Raw genomic sequence first — 20,085 nt, forward strand, 5'->3', positions numbered from 1 at the left:
GGTATTGAATTGATGTTGCAAGGAAATGTTGCCAACAATTAAAGCTGGAAGCTACCAGTATTGTCTGTTTATTACTGTTTTGTGAACAGTAATGAACAGTTTCAACATCTCTGCATGCCATGTTGCAGTATTCAAGTGTGTTAACCTTTGTGCATCATGAGTGGGGATCAACCAATGCAGCCCCAACAGCTCTAGCAATTAATGAGTAAGTGGACTATGCACTTTGCTCTTCGCACTGTAAAGGGGCTGCGCTGATAGACAGACTTGATCCTCTCAGTCACGTGAGACACATTTGACAGAAGTACCGAACATAACAAAAAGTTTAGTGCCAAATGTTTTTTTGTATAGAAAAATTATCTACGTTTTGGCATACCGTGCAACAACACGATGGACGAGCAACTGTTGCCCGGGACCCAACAGTATAATATACCAGTTTCAAGAGTTTTTTAGATTGTTCATTTAAATGAAATAGACATTTGCATGTTAGGTACAATATTGTGAGAATTGATTTAGTTTAAAACTTGTTTTTGACAATGTATGGGAGGTAATGCATAAATTAAAACGCTGATCAATGTAATGCAGTTTGGCATATGCCAAACACAAAGCAGGTGGTCCTGTTTTAATTACTTTGCATGACTAAACCTGACATCTCGGAAGTGGAAACAATTACTCACTTTTATTATCACAGTGCACGAGAGAGAGCGTGAGAGAGAGAGAGAGAAAGTGCTTATATAAACAAGATATTACAACAGTGCAATATGCAGATCGATAAGAGGAGTTTATTGAATTGCACTCAAGGCCCTCCTTACTTTCAAAGACTGTGTAGTCCAATACTGTTGACGCCAACCTTAAGACTTATTGCAGATGTGACCACCACCAAGGACGGTGCACTCTTAGAGAAAAGGCACTATCTAGAACCTAAAAGGGTTCATCGGCTATCCCAATAGGAGAACCCTTTGAAGAACCCTTTTTTTGTTCCAGGTAGAACCCTTTTGGGTTCCTTGTAGAACCCTTGTAGAACCCACAGACGGTTCTACATAGAACCAAAAAGGATTTAATCTGGAGCCAAAAAGGGGTTCTCCTATGGCAGGGTTTCCCAACTGTGTGCCGAATTTGGCCCTCTGGTGGTTTTCTGAGTTTTCTGGGCAAAAACTAATAATAAAACAAATATATTTTTGTTGTTGTTGAATTTTCATTGTTGGAAATAAAAGACTGTAAAAAGACCAGGAAATCAGCTCCAAGTGATTTTCATTTTGGAAATCTGTCCCCAAATATTCCCACGCATAATAGAGAGACATATGTGATTGTATACAAATAATAGTAATTAATAATAATGGATTGGAATCATATAACATTTTTCTACCAAAGTGTTTTACATAGTAGGAAACTCACCTCAGCCACCGTCAATGTGTAGCACCCACCTCAGTGATGCACAGCAATCATTTTTGTGCAAGAACTCTCACCACACATCAGCTGTCAGTTGATGAGATGAGCAGTGATATATGCCAATTAGGAATGAGGAGGATGATTAGGTGGCCATGATGGAATGTGGCCAGGTTGGGAATTTAGCCATGACACCGGGGTGAACATCCCTACTCTTACAATAAGTGGGATTTTGAATGACCACAGAGAGTTAGGACGCCCGTTTTAACATCCCATCCGAAAGACGGCACCCTATGCTTATCAATGCTCCCAAATATAACCAAGGTTTGAAATTGTTACGTTTTATTCAAATATTATATCCGTTTAGGCTTCTTGTGGTCAATTTGCAGTCTACAAATATGTCATTTTATTATGTTCCGGCCCCTTAACCATATGCTCAAGAAAAAATTCCTATGGGGACAGCCGAAGAAACCTTTTGGAACCCTTTTTAATAAGAGTGTGTGAGGACATGGTAGGCAAACTGCTTGAGGTCTTTCAACAAAGAGAATTGGAAAGAGAGAAAGACAGAGAAGGCGAGGGACACCTACCTCATTCTCACATCTTTTATTTTTTGGGGCATTTTAGCACAGAAAGTAACACCACAAAATATGTGTGGTCGGTGTGAAGTTCTGAATGTTTTTCTCTCCAAATCGTGGAGGGTGAGGCTTTGGGATATATCCCAGTGATTCTACTCTACACCCTGTATGTCTCTGAGCAGATTTGAGCCTCCTTGCTCTCCATTTCTTTAGGTACTTAGAGCCCTCATTGGTACTTAGAGCCCTCATTGAGAGATTACCATTGGGTATCATATAATTCTCTGGCCACTACAGCCTCACAGCTTAGAACTCCACAACCACATCTTCCAGCATTTCTTCTTCTTGTTTTATAACTGAATGTCAAGCCTACTTTGGGGCTTAAAACCCTATCAGTCTCTGAAGTATCTTAGCTCGGATGTTTAGTGGAAATGCAGCACACTGAGAGATAACAAGAGGGCCTCCACACACTCCCGGGCCCCTCGCCACCCTGCACTCTTTCTCCATGCTCTTCCATCATGTGTTTCTTCCCGCTGTCACCCTCGCCTCTCTTTCTCTCTCATGATGATGTTGGAAATCAATTAATAAAATCTGGAGCCATCATTTTTGATGTGGGGCTCATTGAGCAGACCTGTGAAAAGGTTAATTAGCTGAATAATCAGCTTAGCTACTGCTTGGCAGCTTAAACTGTTGGCCTCTATGGAGTGTATCAGACATGGTTAGGGGCTCTTCCTCTGTGTTTAACCATACTGCTAGTACAGCTATAGCCGATCCCATGAATGGTCACCTGGGACGAACATTGGGTTTTGCTCAGAGTACTCCCCGTCCCATGCTATTACATGTCAAATAAATCAGTAATCATGCATATGGGGGTGAGGCACGGGTGAGCCCCCCCAAAAAGCCTGTCACTGTCTTCGTTGATGTTGGAGCCTGCTCAGCTCACCTGCAGATGCCTCATGGCATGGGATATGGTAGAGAGGGCTTGACTGACAGCGGAGGGAGGGAGGGAGGGAGGGAGGGGGTCAGTGACAGGTCCCAGACTGCAGTCTGAGGGCAAAGTCTCATCAAGATGACGAGGAAAAAAGCTGTCCCCAGCAATCACAGAGGAGAGGAGATGAGAGGAAATATGCTCTAATGAGAAAGAGAGATAGACAGTAGAGCTGGGGGCAGGCAAGTGTGCAGAGAGGAGAGAAGAGGAGTAAGAAAGGGAAAACAACTAGGAAATAGAAGAGGGAGTGGAAACAAGAAAAGAGAGCTAGAGAGAATAGGAGATGATGTATTATAGATATACTGTATACCACGCTTCTCTGTGGAGCTGAATCGCATGCTGGCATTCACTCGTCTGTAAACAAACCGCTCTCGGCGTACCCATGGTGAAGGCCAATAAGGTGCAATAGAAAGCAGCAGGTCTCAGCAGGTCAATGAGGTACTACTGAATCAGTGATGTAATGAAACCTCGGAATACTAATTGGCCTCAAGGAAAGAGAGAAAGTCTGAGAGATAGAGATAGGAATGGAGGGAAAAGAAGAATGTGAGAAGAGAGAACGGAGTGATATTTGCCTGGTATGCGAGATAAAAGCCCTGCAGCGACACAATCAAATTCAGCGCAGATGCTTCAATAGAAGCCACAATTGAAAACAAGAACAATAATGGATTGTCTCTTGGGTTTTCTTGACATTATTCTAAACAGATAAATTAATGTGTCAATTGCTGGAGGAAGGGCAAGCAGCAAGCAGACAAAAGAAGAAAAAGCGCTTGTGGTCTTTTATGTGAACAAGGAGGCGATTGCTTGTTGATTTCCTCTGAACTGAAAATGACTCTGTCCCTACAATGAGAGATTAAAGAGACTTGTATCCCCTTTGAACCAGGACAGATCGCGTCAAACACTTTCTAGGCAGTACGTTGTCGGTCATTTGAAGGGGCTCTGTTACTTTCTGCATAACCAAACCTCAAAGCATCCAAATCTTCTAAAGACACACCTGAACAAAATGGTACACAGTCCGAGGTGACGGGAGCTAGCTTCAACATGTTGGAAACCATGTATTAGCCAATACGAATCAATGATACATGACACATATGACTGACTGATCATTTCTAATGAGAATACTGTTATTTCCCATGATTCTTGTCTCGTGGGGTAAATTAACTTCCACTGTAGTGCTCCATCACATGGCAAATATTTGACTGATTATGAAGCATGTAATTAGTTACATCTCCCAGTCAACATAGAACAGCAGAGCCTGGTTAAACGAAGAGAAAAGGTTACCAGGACTCATATTTCACCAGCCTGTGCATGACTTTGAAATGAAGCACTAGGCATAACCCTTCTCAGAACCGTTTGTCTTTCCCATCTTTTGTGTTTAATGCAATCAGAACTTAATGAGTTGGTTGTCACATTTGTCTGCATATACAATACACTGTCATTTGTCATACATTGGGGGCAGTGAACATCACTTGAATTTCATCAATCAATCACTAGAGACAGTAAAAGACATGCTCAAGGAGATCACAGGAAACAGGATCATTCAATGTTACAAAATGTATGTTGAAAGCATATTTGCCACAGTTCTCAGAGGTGTATCAAGGCTACTTACTGTATTATCGCGCTAACCTGATTGCTCTGGTTTTGATCTCTTTAGATAACTGTGATGGCCCTTTGGTATCAAATCTGCCCCAGGCCTCATTTCAGTGTTCCTCGCAGTCCTCCACCAGCAACGTTCCACACTTCTCCAAGCTCAACAGAAGAGATGGTGAGTAAAGATTAAGGCCACGCTCAACGCTGTGTATAAGTACCTATCCATCAGTAATAACCTCTTGACGCAGAGTCAACTTCCCATGAACATCCTGTGCAGAGCATGTTGCTGTAACATTTCATTTCCGCGTGTAGCATAATAAACACAAATTATCTGTGTATAGCTGTAATTGATTTGATCGATGGATTGTAAACAACAATTGCTTGTCATTTAATTATATGGTTGTGAGCAGTTAATTGCCAGCTGTTTCCTTTAGAGTCCGCCATCTGCATTTGATCACGATACATCAATGGCTTTAACCCACGTAAATGAGAACATGTCAAAGTATTGATGAACTCCATATATATATATATATATATATAATATATCTAACAGAGGCCTTCCAGGGAAACATACTGTATATACACATATATTTTTCACACCCTGTCCATCAAACACTGACTGTACCCCAGGTTATTTTTAGCCACAGCCTTTGTGAGTCTGTAAGAACCTGAATGATCCTTCTCTCTGGGGGCTCCGTAAACGATGCGTCCTCTGTGACTGAGACTCTGGTTTGATATTCAGAGCTCATCTACTCCCATGGTGTTGTGTCCCAGCCCACAGCAGCTGAGTAATGAATCTCTGCCTGAGCTGACCTGTTTCTTCTTCTTGATAGCTGAGTAGCTGTGGGGCTTAAACACATCTTTAAGGAACATAACATACATTACAATTAGGACTACTCAAACGATTAACATAAATGAATCAAGTTAATGGCATTAGTTCATTTTTTGTTGTTGAATTTGCTCAAATTTGTCCCTATAGAAAAAAAGCAGTTCATTGAGTAACATGTATACTTTGCTTTGATTGTCAGATTTTTTAGGCTACATCAGAATGTTTTAATAGCATTTTCACTATAAACAACACAAAAGTCACTGCAACATTAATGCTCCCAATGTTGAAGTAGTTTAACACACACACACAAACACGCACACACACACACAGACGCACTGTGTGTGTGTGTGTGTGTGCAATGTCTCTTTCTCTCTCACACACACACACACACACACACACACACACACACACACACACACACACACACACACACACACACACACACACACACACACACACACACACACACACACACACACACACACACACACACACACACACACACACACACACACACACACACACACACACACACACACACAATGACAAAATCTACTACTCATCTCACACTTTGACAAGCTTCTCATACTGTACAGTCCTGGCCAAAAGTTTGGAGAATGACACAAATGTAAATTTTCACAGTCTGTTGCCTCATTTTGTATGATGGCAATTTGTATATACCTCAGAATGTTATAAGGAGTGATCAGATGAATTGCAATTAATTGCGAAGTCCTTCTTTGCCATGCAAATGAACTGAATCCACCCAAAAATATTTCCACTGCATTTCAGCCCTGCCACAAAAGGACCAGCTGACATCATGTCAGTGATTCTCTCGTTGTTGACGAGGGCAAGGCTGGAGATCACTCTGTCATGCTGATTGATTTCGAAAAAACAGACTGGAAGCTTCAAAAGGAGGGTGGTGCTTGGAATCATTGTTCTTCCTCTGTCAGCCATGGTTACCAGCAAGGAAACACATGCCGTCATCATGGAGGATGGCCTGGTGTCAAGAAGGGCAGCAAAGAAGCCACTTCTCTCCAGGAAAAACATCAGGGACAGACTGATATTCTGCAAAAGGTATAGGGATTGGACTGCCGAGGACTGGGATAAATTCATTTTCTCTGATGAATCCCCTTTCCGATTGTTTGGGGCATCTGGAAAACGCTTGTCCAGAGAAGACAAGATGAGCGCTACCATCAGTCCTGTGTCATGCCAACACTAAAGCATCCTGAGACCATTCATGTGTGGGGTTGCTTCTCAGCCAAGGTAGTGGGCTCACTCACAATTTTTCCTAAGAACACAGCCATGAATAAAGAATGGTACCAACACATCCTCCGAGAGCAACTTCTCCCAACCAACCAGGAACAGTTTGGTGACGAGCAATGCCTTTTCCAGCATGATGGAGCACCTTGCCATAAGGCAAAAGGGATAACTAAGTGGCTCGGGGAACAAAACATCGACATTTTGGGTCCATGGCCAGGAAACTCCCCAGACCTTAATCCCATTGAGAACTTGTGGTCAATCCTCAAGAGGCGAGTGGACAAACAAAAACCCACATATTTTGACAAACTCCAAGCATTGATTATACAAGAATGGGCAGCCACCAGTGGGCTGCCACCATGTGGCCCAGAAGTTAATTGACAGCATGCCAGGGCGGATTGCAGAGGTCTTGAAAAAGTAGGGTCAACACTGCAAATATTCATCAACTTCATGTAATTGTTAATAAAAGCCTTTGACACTTTTGAAATGCTTGTAATTATACTTCAGTATTCCATAGTAACATCTGACAAAAATATCTAAAGACACTGAAGCAGCAAACTTTGTGAAAATGAATATGTGTCATTCTCCAAACTTTTGGCCACGACTGTATACTGGAAATACATAGCTTAAAGATATACTTAATATACTTTCTATACTGTACGTCCTTTCAGGCTTTGGGAAAAACATGCTACTGTATCAGAATCTCAATGCAGTTGGAGGATAGGCTATTAATACATCTCTGCTAGCATGTCTGTTTCTCTGTTAGTTTCTCTGGGAGACTAGGTCCACAGGCTAAGGGATATCAAGACCGTGTCCATATTTTAGAGTAACGGCTATGTGTAATAGAATGCTGAATACCAGACCAGAATCAAAGTTAGTTGCTTTTGTTTTTATTTTATTTTTTCTAAGGCACAACTACATGATTGAAGCCATTAATGGTTCACGACTACAAAGATGAGAAAGAAAAACACTTGGTTCAAATTGTTTCCGATCCGGCTCAAAGGACTGACTAGTCTAAGGGTGCAAAGGCACTGCCAAAACTGTCTGAATCACCCCCAATAATGCCACATTAAACTGCTTTTAGACAGGGTTTAGACAATCGTGCTCATGAACACATATAGTAGAGTACAGCCAGTGAGTCTGTATGAGTTAACCCAAATGCCAAATCTGAAAAATTCTCTATTATTTCTGTCTGACTCACAGCCCTACAGACATAATAACTGCAACGAGTGACCAGTGACCAAACACAATCCCACTCTCTCCCACACACTCTATATTCTCTCTGGCTGGAGCTTTAAGGAAAATAATCTTTCTCACTGGAGATAGCTGTCTGGACTACCTATCTGTTTGGGGTTGTGTGCGTGTCTGTCTGTCTATCTACTCATGCTGTGTCACACCTAGCCATGCTAGGTCACTCTTTGCACCTTCCTGTCCTGAAATGTTTTTTCTTTCTCTGGTCTCAGGAGCGGGAGGCTGGTCTCCCCAGGTGACAGACAGACAGCCGTGGCTGCAGCTGGACCTCAGGGACAGGATGGAGGTGACGGCCGTCGCCACACAGGGGTGCTACGGCAGCTCAGACTGGGTCAGCGGCTACCTGCTGCTCTTCAGTGACACCGGCCTAGCCTGGAAGCAATACCGACAGGAGGATGGGGTTGGGGTGAGTCTCCTCGCTAATGATTTCTGTACCATGAAAGGCTCTGTTCTCCATTTGAATCCTTTAAACATTTTTGCAGGCTGTGTTCAATAATATGTGAGAGCTTCAGATCTATAAATGTCGTTCTCATTCCCCTTGACAACGCCCGGAAGAAGGCGTCAAATAAAGCTGTATCTGACAGTAACGTCAGACTTCCTTGGGAAGATACATAGCTAGCTAGTTTGCCTCCTACCTGTCAACTCAGAAGCAGTACATGCTGACTGCAATGTTTGGGTTTGCTGAAGTGGATTTGAGTCAGACTAAAAGTATGAAAGAATGACAAAAAGTCTATGGAAGAGTGACACTGCTAAATAAGACTGTTGGATAAGAAACATATGACTCAGTGTCTGAGCTCTCTCTATCTTCACTCTGCCAGATACAAGGGAGTTTTAATCCACTCTTTCAAGTCTTTACTTCATTTTAGCGTTGCCATGAGGGACAGAGTAACGGTTGATCAAGATTTTTTGAGTCTTGACTGTTTTTTGTTCCTGTGGTTTGAAATCCCAACTTGGATTTGAAATCCTAACAAAGGAGGGCTTTTGCAGATGCACGTACTCATCAGGCAACTACACCCCATGGACAAACATGCACACAGGTTCCTCTATCACACGCTTCCAGAGTGTGGAATAAGAATTGTTATCCATGTCCACTGATGATTTATAAATATTGCACTTGGCTCTATTTTTTTCCCCTCTCGTTCAGTGTGTGAGCAGAGAGTAGAGGAAACATGGCCAATGCAAAGTCACATTACAGGAGAAAAGATGGATTGACTTATCATGTCCATTTTCTTTTGGCCTCATCAAAATGGATGCAGCGTCTCGACCTGGAGGTGTGAACTTTTCATCACTCACATGCTCCGAAACGCATGGATGAAGGAACACCTTTTCTTCTTCTGGTACAGTATGAATGAGCTCAACTGCTGCTCATGTAGCAGTCAAATAGGGTAGGTCTAGCTATAGACCAACGACACTCCTATATCATAGAGGCGTTGCAGATGGTGCCACGGCAATTTCAGTGACCTCTCTATTAGTTGGTGTCACTCGAAACCAAGCAGTCATAAACCTTGTAGTATTGTTGTTGGTGTGAGAGGTGTAGGATCCATTAGATTCAGAGTAGTAGCCATAACTGTGCTTGTGCTGACAAGCCAGCTTAGGGCTCTTATAGAGCTGACATTGACACATATCTCTCCACACCCTCATCTCTCTTCATCTCCTAGCCTTTGTCACTTAACGGCAGGTGAACCTTGATTCCTCGTAGTGGAAAGTGCTGAGTGCAGGGGCTTTCTGAGTGCTTGTTGCTACACAGTTATTACTGTCATCGCATGTCTTCCCCAAAGACATGCATTTTAGACGCTTTCATGCCTCATAGGTTGTCATCTCAATAATAGTTTTCAAGGGCATAGTCTATACTCAGTGGTACTTTGCTTGACATAAATGCATGTACTTTGTCTGTCATGAAAGTATTGCCATTCAAAGAAAGGAATGGAAATTGCCAAAATAATGTCAACAGCCTTGTTAATAAAAAGAAAAGCTATAACTTTGAGAGGGCATCATATTTTTCTGACAGATTAACAAATTTAAAAAAAATAGACCAAGGTAATGATGGTTATTTTTGGTTAACCATTACATAGCAGTTGAAAATGAAATATTTCTCACAAAATGAACTACAATTCTGCTATTCAAGTTACATCGTAATTATTTGATGGTTACGTATTTGAGATTTGAGATGATAAATGATGAACTTTGTCTCTAAATGATAATCTTACAGCAGAGGTCATGAGCTAATTCTGCCTCCAGGGCATGTATGAAAGGGTTAACACAACATGAATTATGTTGCACACCATAATGTTCTAAAAGGTGCTGGTAACCATAAGAATGAACATGTCTTTTTCATTGAACCTTTATTCCACCAGCAAATCTCATTAGGTTTGTTCTTCTCTTCTCCGAGAGACTTTGCCCTTGATAAAGAAGCAGTGGATGTCACTCATTCAAACCATTGTGCTGAAAAGGTTTCCCAGGTTCAACCCACACTTCATTTTCCATGACGGGTTTCAGTGATTCTTTTGATGTAGGAGCACAGCACTTTTCAGAAACATTTTTTTTTTTTTTTTTCAATTGACAGGGGCACCTTTTTTAGAAAATGGTATTCATTGACGTGCTGCTGGTAATTTTCACCAGGTTTCCAAGATCAAAGACTGTGAAAGACCAGAGCAGCTACAACATTGGCCTTTCTGCATACAAATGTGGAGAAAACGGAGCCTTCGATATAAACAGGTTGTGCTTTGTTTAAACCTATGCATCTTGAAGCCATCTTACATTTTATGTCTCATGTATGTTTTGAACCTTGAGAAAGGGGTCACATAAGGACATTTGCATAGATGATTTGTCATGCAGTTATGTAGGCATTATAAAGGGCTTATGGAGGCTTCATTAAACATTCAAAGTGTGACCGATAAACAGATTAACAGACCTCCCATTAGTGCTGAGTGCTGCTCCCAGGCTCTCATAACCCCTGATTGACCACATGACCAGATACATCAGATCATGTGCTCTCCATACTTTCGGTTCATTTCTAATATCCAGCTCTCAAGTCTTCCATTACAGGGAGGCTTGAGCAGCCCACAGGCCAATCAATATGGAGTCTATTACCATGTGAAGATTGGGTGCAAGAGCATGGTCTGGTGGTCAGTGTAGATCTTCTCCGGGTCTAATTGATGGAAGGTTCGTTGGGATTGTCGAGGGGATCGGAAGCTCCAAACTGATGCTGAGTAATTGGCGAGAAGAAGACACATTTATCTCCATGGGTGGATATCTACATCTCACTTGTTTAACACATAGCTTAATATTAAACAAAGATTGGTGATGTTGATGATGAGTGTCAGTTAACTTCCAAGAAACAGAGGTTAACGGTTAGCTTGGATTACATTTGAATGACAACGTACACATACATTTTAGAAAACTATGAGCATGAATATTTAAAAAAAATCAATTTTTTGGTTTTGGTAATTTTTTTAAATGTATTTTATTTTACCTTTATTTAACCAGGCAAGTCAGTTAAGAACACATTCTTATTTTCAATGACGGCCTGGGAACAGTGGGTTAATTGCCTGTTCAGGGGCAGAACGACAGATTTGTACCTTCTCAGCTCGAGGGTTTGAACTCGCAACCTTCTGGTTACTAGTCCAACGCTCTAACCACTAGGCTACGCTGCCTTATTCATTTGTTTTTGTACTACATCGTAAATGTATTGTTTTTTTTTATAGTGCATAAAAAAATCCAGGAAATGAAACAGAATGTTCTGCTACTTAGTGCAGTTGAGGTGGGAATTCCATCTGCAGCTGTTTGTCCAAGGATGTGTTCATAAATTGCCTCCAGTGTGTCAAAGTGCGCTCTGAGCCGTTTGTGAATTCAAAGTGTTTCGCTCTGGAGCGTTCAGAGCGCACTGGACGCTCTGGCCAAGTATTAGGGTTGATCCGAGCCTTCTGACCTCACAATGTCAGTCAAGCACCAAAAACTTGCTAAAGTTGGCTAGCTTACTAGCTACTTCCAGAATCAAATGAGAGAACTCCTAACTCTGATCATTTTACTCGCCCTAGCAGAGCTGGTTAGACTGTTTCATGTTATCAAGAGGGTTAGTTACTGTAACTGTGCTGCTGGCGACTATTTCATTCTGTTTTTTGCCGAGTTCATAAATTAATCAATTACTCTGTGCTCTGGCATACTCAAATCGGAGTAGCCAGAATTAATTTACAAACACACCCCATATCAACATCTGGCAAGTATTTGTGAAGAAGTAGACATAATGATATTGCTCCCTATCTGGTACTTTAACTAGACCCATAAAGTCACATACTGGCCTATTATTTGTCCTCAAACAGGAATTAGTTGGTCCCATTTCACACATGCAGAATATTTTTCAGCAGCAGAATTAGCAATCATTGTGGTCCATAGTCTCTGCAACATAGTAGCTTTCTAGTTTAGCTAACAACAAACTCAAAGTCTTTCTGACTTTAGAGTCTGGGAAGGCTGCGTGATGTTGTAGGCACAATGCAATCGATAATGGGGTCTGGGATTTTTTTTACCTCTGCGTCTTTCTGACTCAAACACCCGCATGTACAACCACACACAGCCCTCGAGCTCCGCCCCTTTACAATACAACTGTTTGATTTTCAAATCCAAACAACCTGAGGCCTCAACCCCCAGGAAATATATATATATATATATATTGAGAAAGAACCAATCAAACAACAGCACATTTCTGCACGAATACTCCATTTACAACGGACTCCTGTCCAGACTAGTGTGTCACATCTCTCCCTTGCCGTGTACCACGTGAGTCAACCAGGCTAGTTACTTCCCTGAATTTGACTAGTTTTCTCATTTTCAAATTATGTGGTCAGGAAATTGTAATTGCTTTCACGGGGTATCTTTTAAGGAGCTTCATCGGTTTTTCCTTAGATCCTAAGAAATGTGCTTTTCTTGAGTAGCAGTTGTACATGTTTGGTTAATGCATCAATGTGTTTTCTGTCTCCATTGTTGTTGTGAGTCAATATTGTTTCAATGGCGGTTCTGAGGACAGCAAGAGCTTGATTCCGTAGATATCAATATGGGAGACAGCATCCTTTCAAATAAATAAATATTGACTTACTTAAACAAAGTATACCAACCTCTCATCCGATCACAGAATCTGTGACTATTAACTCATATTTATTCCATATCAGAGAATGGCTAATCATATATCAGTATTTACAAGTATGTTTTTGTTACATTTTATCTTCAGTTTCTGATGCCTCAGACAGAAGCGATGCAACATGTAGACGCACTGTGATGAATAATGAACTCATCTTTTCTCAAAAGTTTCTGTCCCAGGTGCTATTCTGTGTTTTCTTCCTCATTGAACAGAGTAAATAATAGATTGTCTCTGATGTTTGCCTATGTGCAAGTGTAGCAGAGCATCAGAGACAGTGGAATGAAGAAAGCGCTTGGCGTAACCCCTTGGGAGAACTTGGCTGCCTTTGCCTCCCCTGTAAGCCCGGTAACCATGGCACTCAGGTGCTCTTTGTGTTTGACACATAGCTAAGTCCGCCCGGCTCAAGGGACCATATAAAGCATCTTTCTGCAAGGGGAAGGAAGATACGTTAAAAAGCTTGTACTGTAGCTAAAAGAAACACTGGGGCATTCTTTTCTACAACTCAATACATCTTCCTTTGTTTAATGTACTGTTTGTATGTTTGTTTTGCATCGAGTGAACAATGCCTCAAAATAGTAGGAACTATCCTCAGAGAGCTTTCATATCCTTTCAAATGTCTACATGACACGAGGAGACATGCCATTTGCCTATGTTGTTACAATATATTGTCTTTAGAATTGTATTATCCTACATTTTCGTATAGCAGGGGAGTGAATATTTTAGCCTAGAGCTAGTGTGCATTCAGCTGACGTGCATGACATTAGGGACCTCATCACAGTAGAGGAAGAGTAAAGAGTCCTAATGAATGGGAGGGAGGCCCTTGGTTCAAGAGTCGATACAGGAATAGAAATAATGAAGTCACTGTGGGGTTAGTAGCTGTTTATGTGGACAGTGACAAACCTAAAGCCCTGTGGTCCAATGGGAGGTATTCTGTCCCCTCAGGGTTCTAGCCAAAGACTCTGGTTCACATCTGCACGGTAATTGGGCGGATGTGTTGTCGCCATTTTTTCAGATCTGGAATAACAAGGGTTGTTCTGGGACAGGGTTTAGTTTCCATTGTGCTTTAAAATAGATCACTCTTGCGGGAGACTGATGTTCCTGATATGACGCAAGATGACTGCTGGGACTTTTGTAAAGCAAGCTGCAAAGCTTAAAGTCACTGTCCCTGCTGAATCACTTGTTGTACATGTGTTTCCAAGGTCACACACACCATGCACTCATCCATTTCGGTCCAAACATCAAACAAAAAATGTGTCTTAGGTCTGCTGTATATGACTAATTTGAAAGAAAGAGATGACACTCATGACGATTTGTATTACCTTCGAGGGCCTGTACGTATGTGTACTCACTCACTAAACTCACTTTCTCTAACTGAATAGAGTTAAACCATGATTCTTGTAGCCAACAGGGAGACATGCAGATACTGCCTCTGGGTCTTACTCAGTTCAACACAAACCTTTGGGCTTGACAGTATGATTGAATCATTATAAGTCATTTCAGTGCTGACACTAGATAACGCTGATAGATACATTCTATTGAATTATCGTCTACGTTCTAGGTAAGGCATTTTCTTGTGAGATGATTATGAAATGCTAAGATATCCTGGACATATAGGAGAGATTTTAATATCAAGAAATTAAATGGCATTTGTATATTATAGTCATTAGGGGGGAAAACATTTTTGGGGGGTGCCTTGAAAAAAATATATATTAATAAACATATCCTGCTATATAAATCCTAATGAAAGGGGGGATCCAATATTATGAAAGCTGACACTTGGAAAACAGAAAAAGGAAAACAATGATGAAATTGCACCATGCAGGGTATAGTATATGTTTCCAGGCCATTCTAATTCAAACAGAATACTAATGACTTCATGCAAATTGAATTGTAAATAGCTTTTGCCATGTTGTTATTCATATTGTGGTATCAAAGTGTTTTCATTAAGTAAAATAGTGTGCACAGAAGCCACAGTACAACAACGCAAAATGCAGGACAGAATCTGCATGATTATGATTTCACTGTATGGGTGTCCTTAGTCCGTATCTAGTGACCATGATATTTTGTATACTGTGTGCGCGTGGGTGTAGGCCTATGTGTCTAAAGACACTATGACACGTGCTTGGAAGGTGTTGATATGTACTGGGACTTGTTAACAAAATATGTAACAAAACATGTATTGTACAGTTGAGAACTACCATCTGTACAATGGATGGAGAACAAAGAGAGTTTGTCCATTTGTGTTGCCCTCAATATTTCCTTTGAGAATGGATGAATGTTCAGTCATGGCTTACACAGTAGAGTCGATGATGTGATTAAGAGGATACATATGATGAGTATCTTCATTACATTTGCATTTGACTTTTCCACCTCTCAGGGTGCGCTTAAGGTTACTGTAGTGACGCTGCATGAACGATGAAAGACACTTAATGCATCTTATGTAACCCTTCTGCCTGTTCTCCTTCCTCTCTGTGTGTCTCCAGAGGTTCGTGGGGAACGTGAACGCTGAAGGCGTCGTCCACCACAAGTTGTCCCACTCTATCAGAAGCCGCTTCCTGCGCTTCGTCCCGCTGGACTGGAACCCCAGTGGCTGGGTGGGACTCAGAGTGGAGGTGTACGGCTGTGCCTACAGTGAGTGACCAGACCACCAACCTTACAGAAAACAAACGTGTTCAGCTAATATCATAATAACTCCATACACATTGAGCTAATATCATAATGTTCTGGCGTCTGTGATTCTAACCCATTTGGTATTCACTCTGTGGGACTCCTGGACTGCATTGGACATTGCTCTAACAAGAGCATGTTCAGACCTGTCCAGACTCTAACACTTGTCATTGGGGCTTGTCATCTATCATGTGGCTGATTGTAATCCCCATGTTGACGGTGGAATCCATGAGAAAATAGCATTATGCTAGCCAGTAATGTCATTGTAACCATCATTTACATTGTTGCCCACTATTTAATAAGATATACAGTATGTGCTAACTGAAGAGACATTTCCTTCTGGCATGCCTTCCTTCATACAAGATCAAAGCAAATACTGACGGAACACAGTCCTCACCAGTTAATAGAGGCAGACAGTGACAGCCAGCCAGGCATGCCAGTTGAGAGCCAGTCTCTGCCTGGGTAATGCTAAATAAATAAAGGGGAGTAACTGGGACGCCTCTCACACACATTCTGAAGCAGCATTAACTGGATCAGCCAGTGAATTACTGCTTTGTGAAAGACACTTACAATTAACCCTGAGTGAGCACTTTCATAATGCCGAACTGTTCCACAGCATGATCCCTGTATTAATGTTGGATGAATGTGTGCTCTGCTAATAAATGCTGCGTGACATGCACCTCAATGTTAAAATGAAACTCCGGAGTGCTCTAACAACGAGCAAATACAGAGGGGAAGTGAAAAATGTTGGAGCCACGCAGTACCATTGGACATGTCATAGATGACAAAGTTGCACTTATAGGTAAGCCCTTGGAATCTGTATTCGGCTCATCATAATCATTATGGAAATCTTGCTGATAGGAAGGTCTGACTTTTATACATCCTCTAAAATGATTTACAGACATGCATAGGATCCGGGCACAATCAATGAAACATTTTGAAGTTAGCTGTCATTTGCTTAACTGTGGTCGGTACTGCCCAAATTAGCATTATTCAAACATAACATGTTTACTTTAATTACACCAACAGAAGAAATATTTCAACATTAGAATGCAGATTTAATTTCTTGATGTTCACACACTTATTGCAAATCTTGTTAATGTCAACTGAAGGGCTGTCCTTTGCCTGGAGACTGAGTCACGCCCATGTCTCTCCATCTCATTTTGGTTTTCATTCACTAGACCCTCAGACTTCAGATCAATGAAGGATAAAATTATTTAACTTATTTCCACAGCTAATCACGTGAACAAATCTTACTTTTGTTCTGAATATTCCCCATAATTGCCATAATGCCTTATTGTAATTGACAAGGTTGGGTAGGTTACTTTCTAAATGAAATCTGTTACAGTTACTAGTTACCTGTCCAAAATTGTAATCAGTAACGTAACTTTTGGATTACATAAACTCAGCAATGTAATCGTATTACATTCAGTTAAGAGGCATTAGAAAAAGACAAAGATGTATGTTACCAATTTAATGACATCTATTGCAGGATAAATCATTTTTAAAGTTTACATAGCTGGCCATATATGGATGTTACATTTTACTTCATGGGTTGGTAATGTAGACTTCTTCTAACCCATTGCTTTCTACTTGTCACGTTCTGACCCTAGTTCTTGTGTTATTTGTTTGTTTTAGTTGGTCAGGACGTGAGTTGGGTGGGCATTCTATGTTTTGTGTTTCTAGGTTGTTTTCTGTGTTCGGCCTAGTATGGTTCTCAATCAGAGGCAGGTGTCGTTAGTTGTCTCTGATTGAGAATCATACTTAGGTAGCCTGGGTTTCACTGTTGTTTTTGTGGGTGATTGTTTCCGTGGCTGTGTTTGTTCGCTACACGGTACTGTTTCGGTTTTGTTCACGTTTATTGTTTTGTAGTCATTGAGTGTTCAGTTTATGTTTTTAAATAAACAACCATGGACACTTAGCACGCCGCATCTTGGTCCGATCCTTGCTACACATCTTCAGAGGAAGAGGAGGAAAACCTTTACACTACTACATATAATAATACGATTCAATTATATATATTCAAATACACATTTAGATTTGTGAACAGCCATCCACAACAACCACGTAAGGCGCAAATAGCTAAATGAGAGAGCAACAGTGTGATTACATTTACATTACATTACATTTAAGTCATTTAGCAGACGCTCTTATCCAGAGCGACTTACAAATTGGTGCATTCACCTTATGACATCCAGTGGAACAGCCACTTTACAATAGTGCATCTAAATCTTTTAAGGGGGGGGGGTGAGAAGGATTACTTTATCCTATCCTAGGTATTCCTTAAAGAGGTGGGGTTTCAGGTGTCTCCGGAAGGTGGTGATTGACTCCGCTGTCCTGGCGTCGTGAGGGAGTTTGTTCCACCATTGGGGAGCCAGAGCAGCGAACAGTTTTGACTGGGCTGAGCGGGAACTGTACTTCCTCAGTGGTAGGGAGGCGAGCAGGCCAGAGGTGGATGAACGCAGTGCCCTTGTTTGGGTGTAGGGCCTGATCAGAGCCTGGAGGTACTGAGGTGCCGTTCCCCTCACAGCTCCGTAGGCAAGCACCATGGTCTTGTAGCGGATGCGAGCTTCAACTGGAAGCCAGTGGAGAGAGCGGAGGAGCGGGGTGACGTGAGAGAACTTGGGAAGGTTGAACACCAGACGGGCTGCGGCGTTCTGGATGAGTTGTAGGGGTTTAATGGCACAGGCAGGGAGCCCAGCCAACAGCGAGTTGCAGTAATCCAGAGCAGCTCCGTCTTGCCGAGGTTCAGCTTGAGGTGGTGATCCGTCATCCACACTGATATGTCTGCCAGACATGCAGAGATGCGATTCGCCACCTGGTCATCAGAAGGGGGAAAGGAGAAGATTAATTGTGTGTCGTCTGCATAGCAATGATAGGAGAGACCATGTGAGGTTATGACAGAGCCAAGTGACTTGGTGTATAGCGAGAATAGTAGAGGGCCTAGAACAGAGCCCTGGGGGACACCAGTGGTGAGAGCGCGTGGTGAGGAGACAGATTCTCGCCACGCCACCTGGTAGGAGCGACCTGTCAGGTAGGACGCAATCAAGCGTGGGCCGCGCCGGAGATGCCCAACTCGGAGAGGGTGGAGAGGAGGATCTGATGGTTCACAGTATCGAAGGCAGCCGATAGGTCTAGAAGGATGAGAGCAGAGGAGAGAGAGTTAGCTTTAGCAGTGCGGAGCGCCTCCGTGATACAGAGAAGAGCAGTCTCAGTTGAATGACTGGTCTTGAAACCTGACTGATTTGGATCAAGAAGGTCATTCTGAGAGAGATAGCGGGAGAGCTGGCCAAGGACGGCACGTTCAAGAGTTTTGGAGAGAAAAGAAAGAAGGGATACTGGTCTGTAGTTGTTGACATCGGAGGGATCGAGTGTAGGTTTTTTCAGAAGGGGTGCAACTCTCGCTCTCTTGAAGACGGAAGGGACGTAGCCAGCGGTCAGGGATGAGTTGATGAGCGAGGTGAGGTAAGGGAGAAGGTCTCCGGAAATGGTCTGGAGAAGAGAGGATAGGGTCGAGCGGGCAGGTTGTTGGGCGGCCGGCCGTCACAAGACGCGAGATTTCATCTGGAGAGAGAGGGGAGAAAGAGGTCAGAGCACAGGGTAGGGCAGTGTGAGCAGAACCAGCGGTGTCGTTTGACTTAGCAAACGAGGATCGGATGTCGTCGACCTTCTTTTCAAAATGGTTGACGAAGTCATCTGCAGAGAGGGAGGAGGGGGGGGGGGGGGGAGGATTCAGGAGGGAGGAGAAGGTGGCAAAAAGCTTCCTAGGGTTAGAAGCAGATGCTTGGAATTTAGAGTGGTAGAAAGTGGCTTTAGCAGCAGAGACAGAGGAGGAAAATGTAGAGAGGAGGGAGCGAAAGGATGCCAGGTCCGCAGGGAGGCGAGTTTTCCTCCATTTCCGCTCGGCTGCCCGGAGCCCTGTTCTGTGAGCTCGCAATGAGTCGTCGAGCCACGGAGCGGGAGGGGAGGACCGAGCCGGCCTGGAAGATAGGGGACATAGAGAGTCAAAGGATGCAGAAAGGGAGGAGAGGAGGGTTGAGGAGGCAGAATCAGGAGATAGGTTGGAGAAGGTTTGAGCAGAGGGAAGAGATGATAGGATGGAAGAGGAGAGAGTAGCGGGGGAGAGAGAGCGAAGGTTGGGACGGCGCGATACCATCCGAGTAGGGGCAGTGTGGGAAGTGTTGGATGAGAGCGAGAGGGAAAAGGATACAAGGTAGTGGTCGGAGACTTGGAGGAGTTGCAATGAGGTTAGTGGAAGAACAGCATCTAGTAAAGATGAGGTCGAGCGTATTGCCTGCCTTGTGAGTAGGGGGAAGGTGAGAGGGTGAGGTCAAAAGAGGAAAGGAGTGGAAAGAAGGAGGCAGAGAGGAATGAGTCAAAGGTAGACGTGGGGAGGTTAAAGTCGCCCAGAACTGTGAGA

At 42.6% G+C, this 20,085-nt stretch overlaps 1 protein-coding gene across 1 annotated transcript in view; it reads left to right on the top strand.

Annotated features, from left to right (window-relative positions):
- Positions 1 to 20,085, top strand: part of LOC118367004 (contactin-associated protein-like 5) — a 115,163-nt gene that overhangs the window by 21,310 nt on the left and 73,768 nt on the right. The window contains exons 2-4 of the mRNA XM_035749919.2: positions 4,595 to 4,705; positions 8,080 to 8,273; positions 15,482 to 15,629. Coding sequence (XP_035605812.1) covers positions 4,595 to 4,705; positions 8,080 to 8,273; positions 15,482 to 15,629 — 453 coding nt within the window. The remainder of the gene's footprint in view (positions 1 to 4,594; positions 4,706 to 8,079; positions 8,274 to 15,481; positions 15,630 to 20,085) is intronic.

The sequence above is a fragment of the Oncorhynchus keta genome, chromosome 34 (genome assembly GCF_023373465.1).
Source record: "Oncorhynchus keta strain PuntledgeMale-10-30-2019 chromosome 34, Oket_V2, whole genome shotgun sequence".
NCBI classification, from domain to species: domain Eukaryota; kingdom Metazoa; phylum Chordata; class Actinopteri; order Salmoniformes; family Salmonidae; genus Oncorhynchus; species Oncorhynchus keta.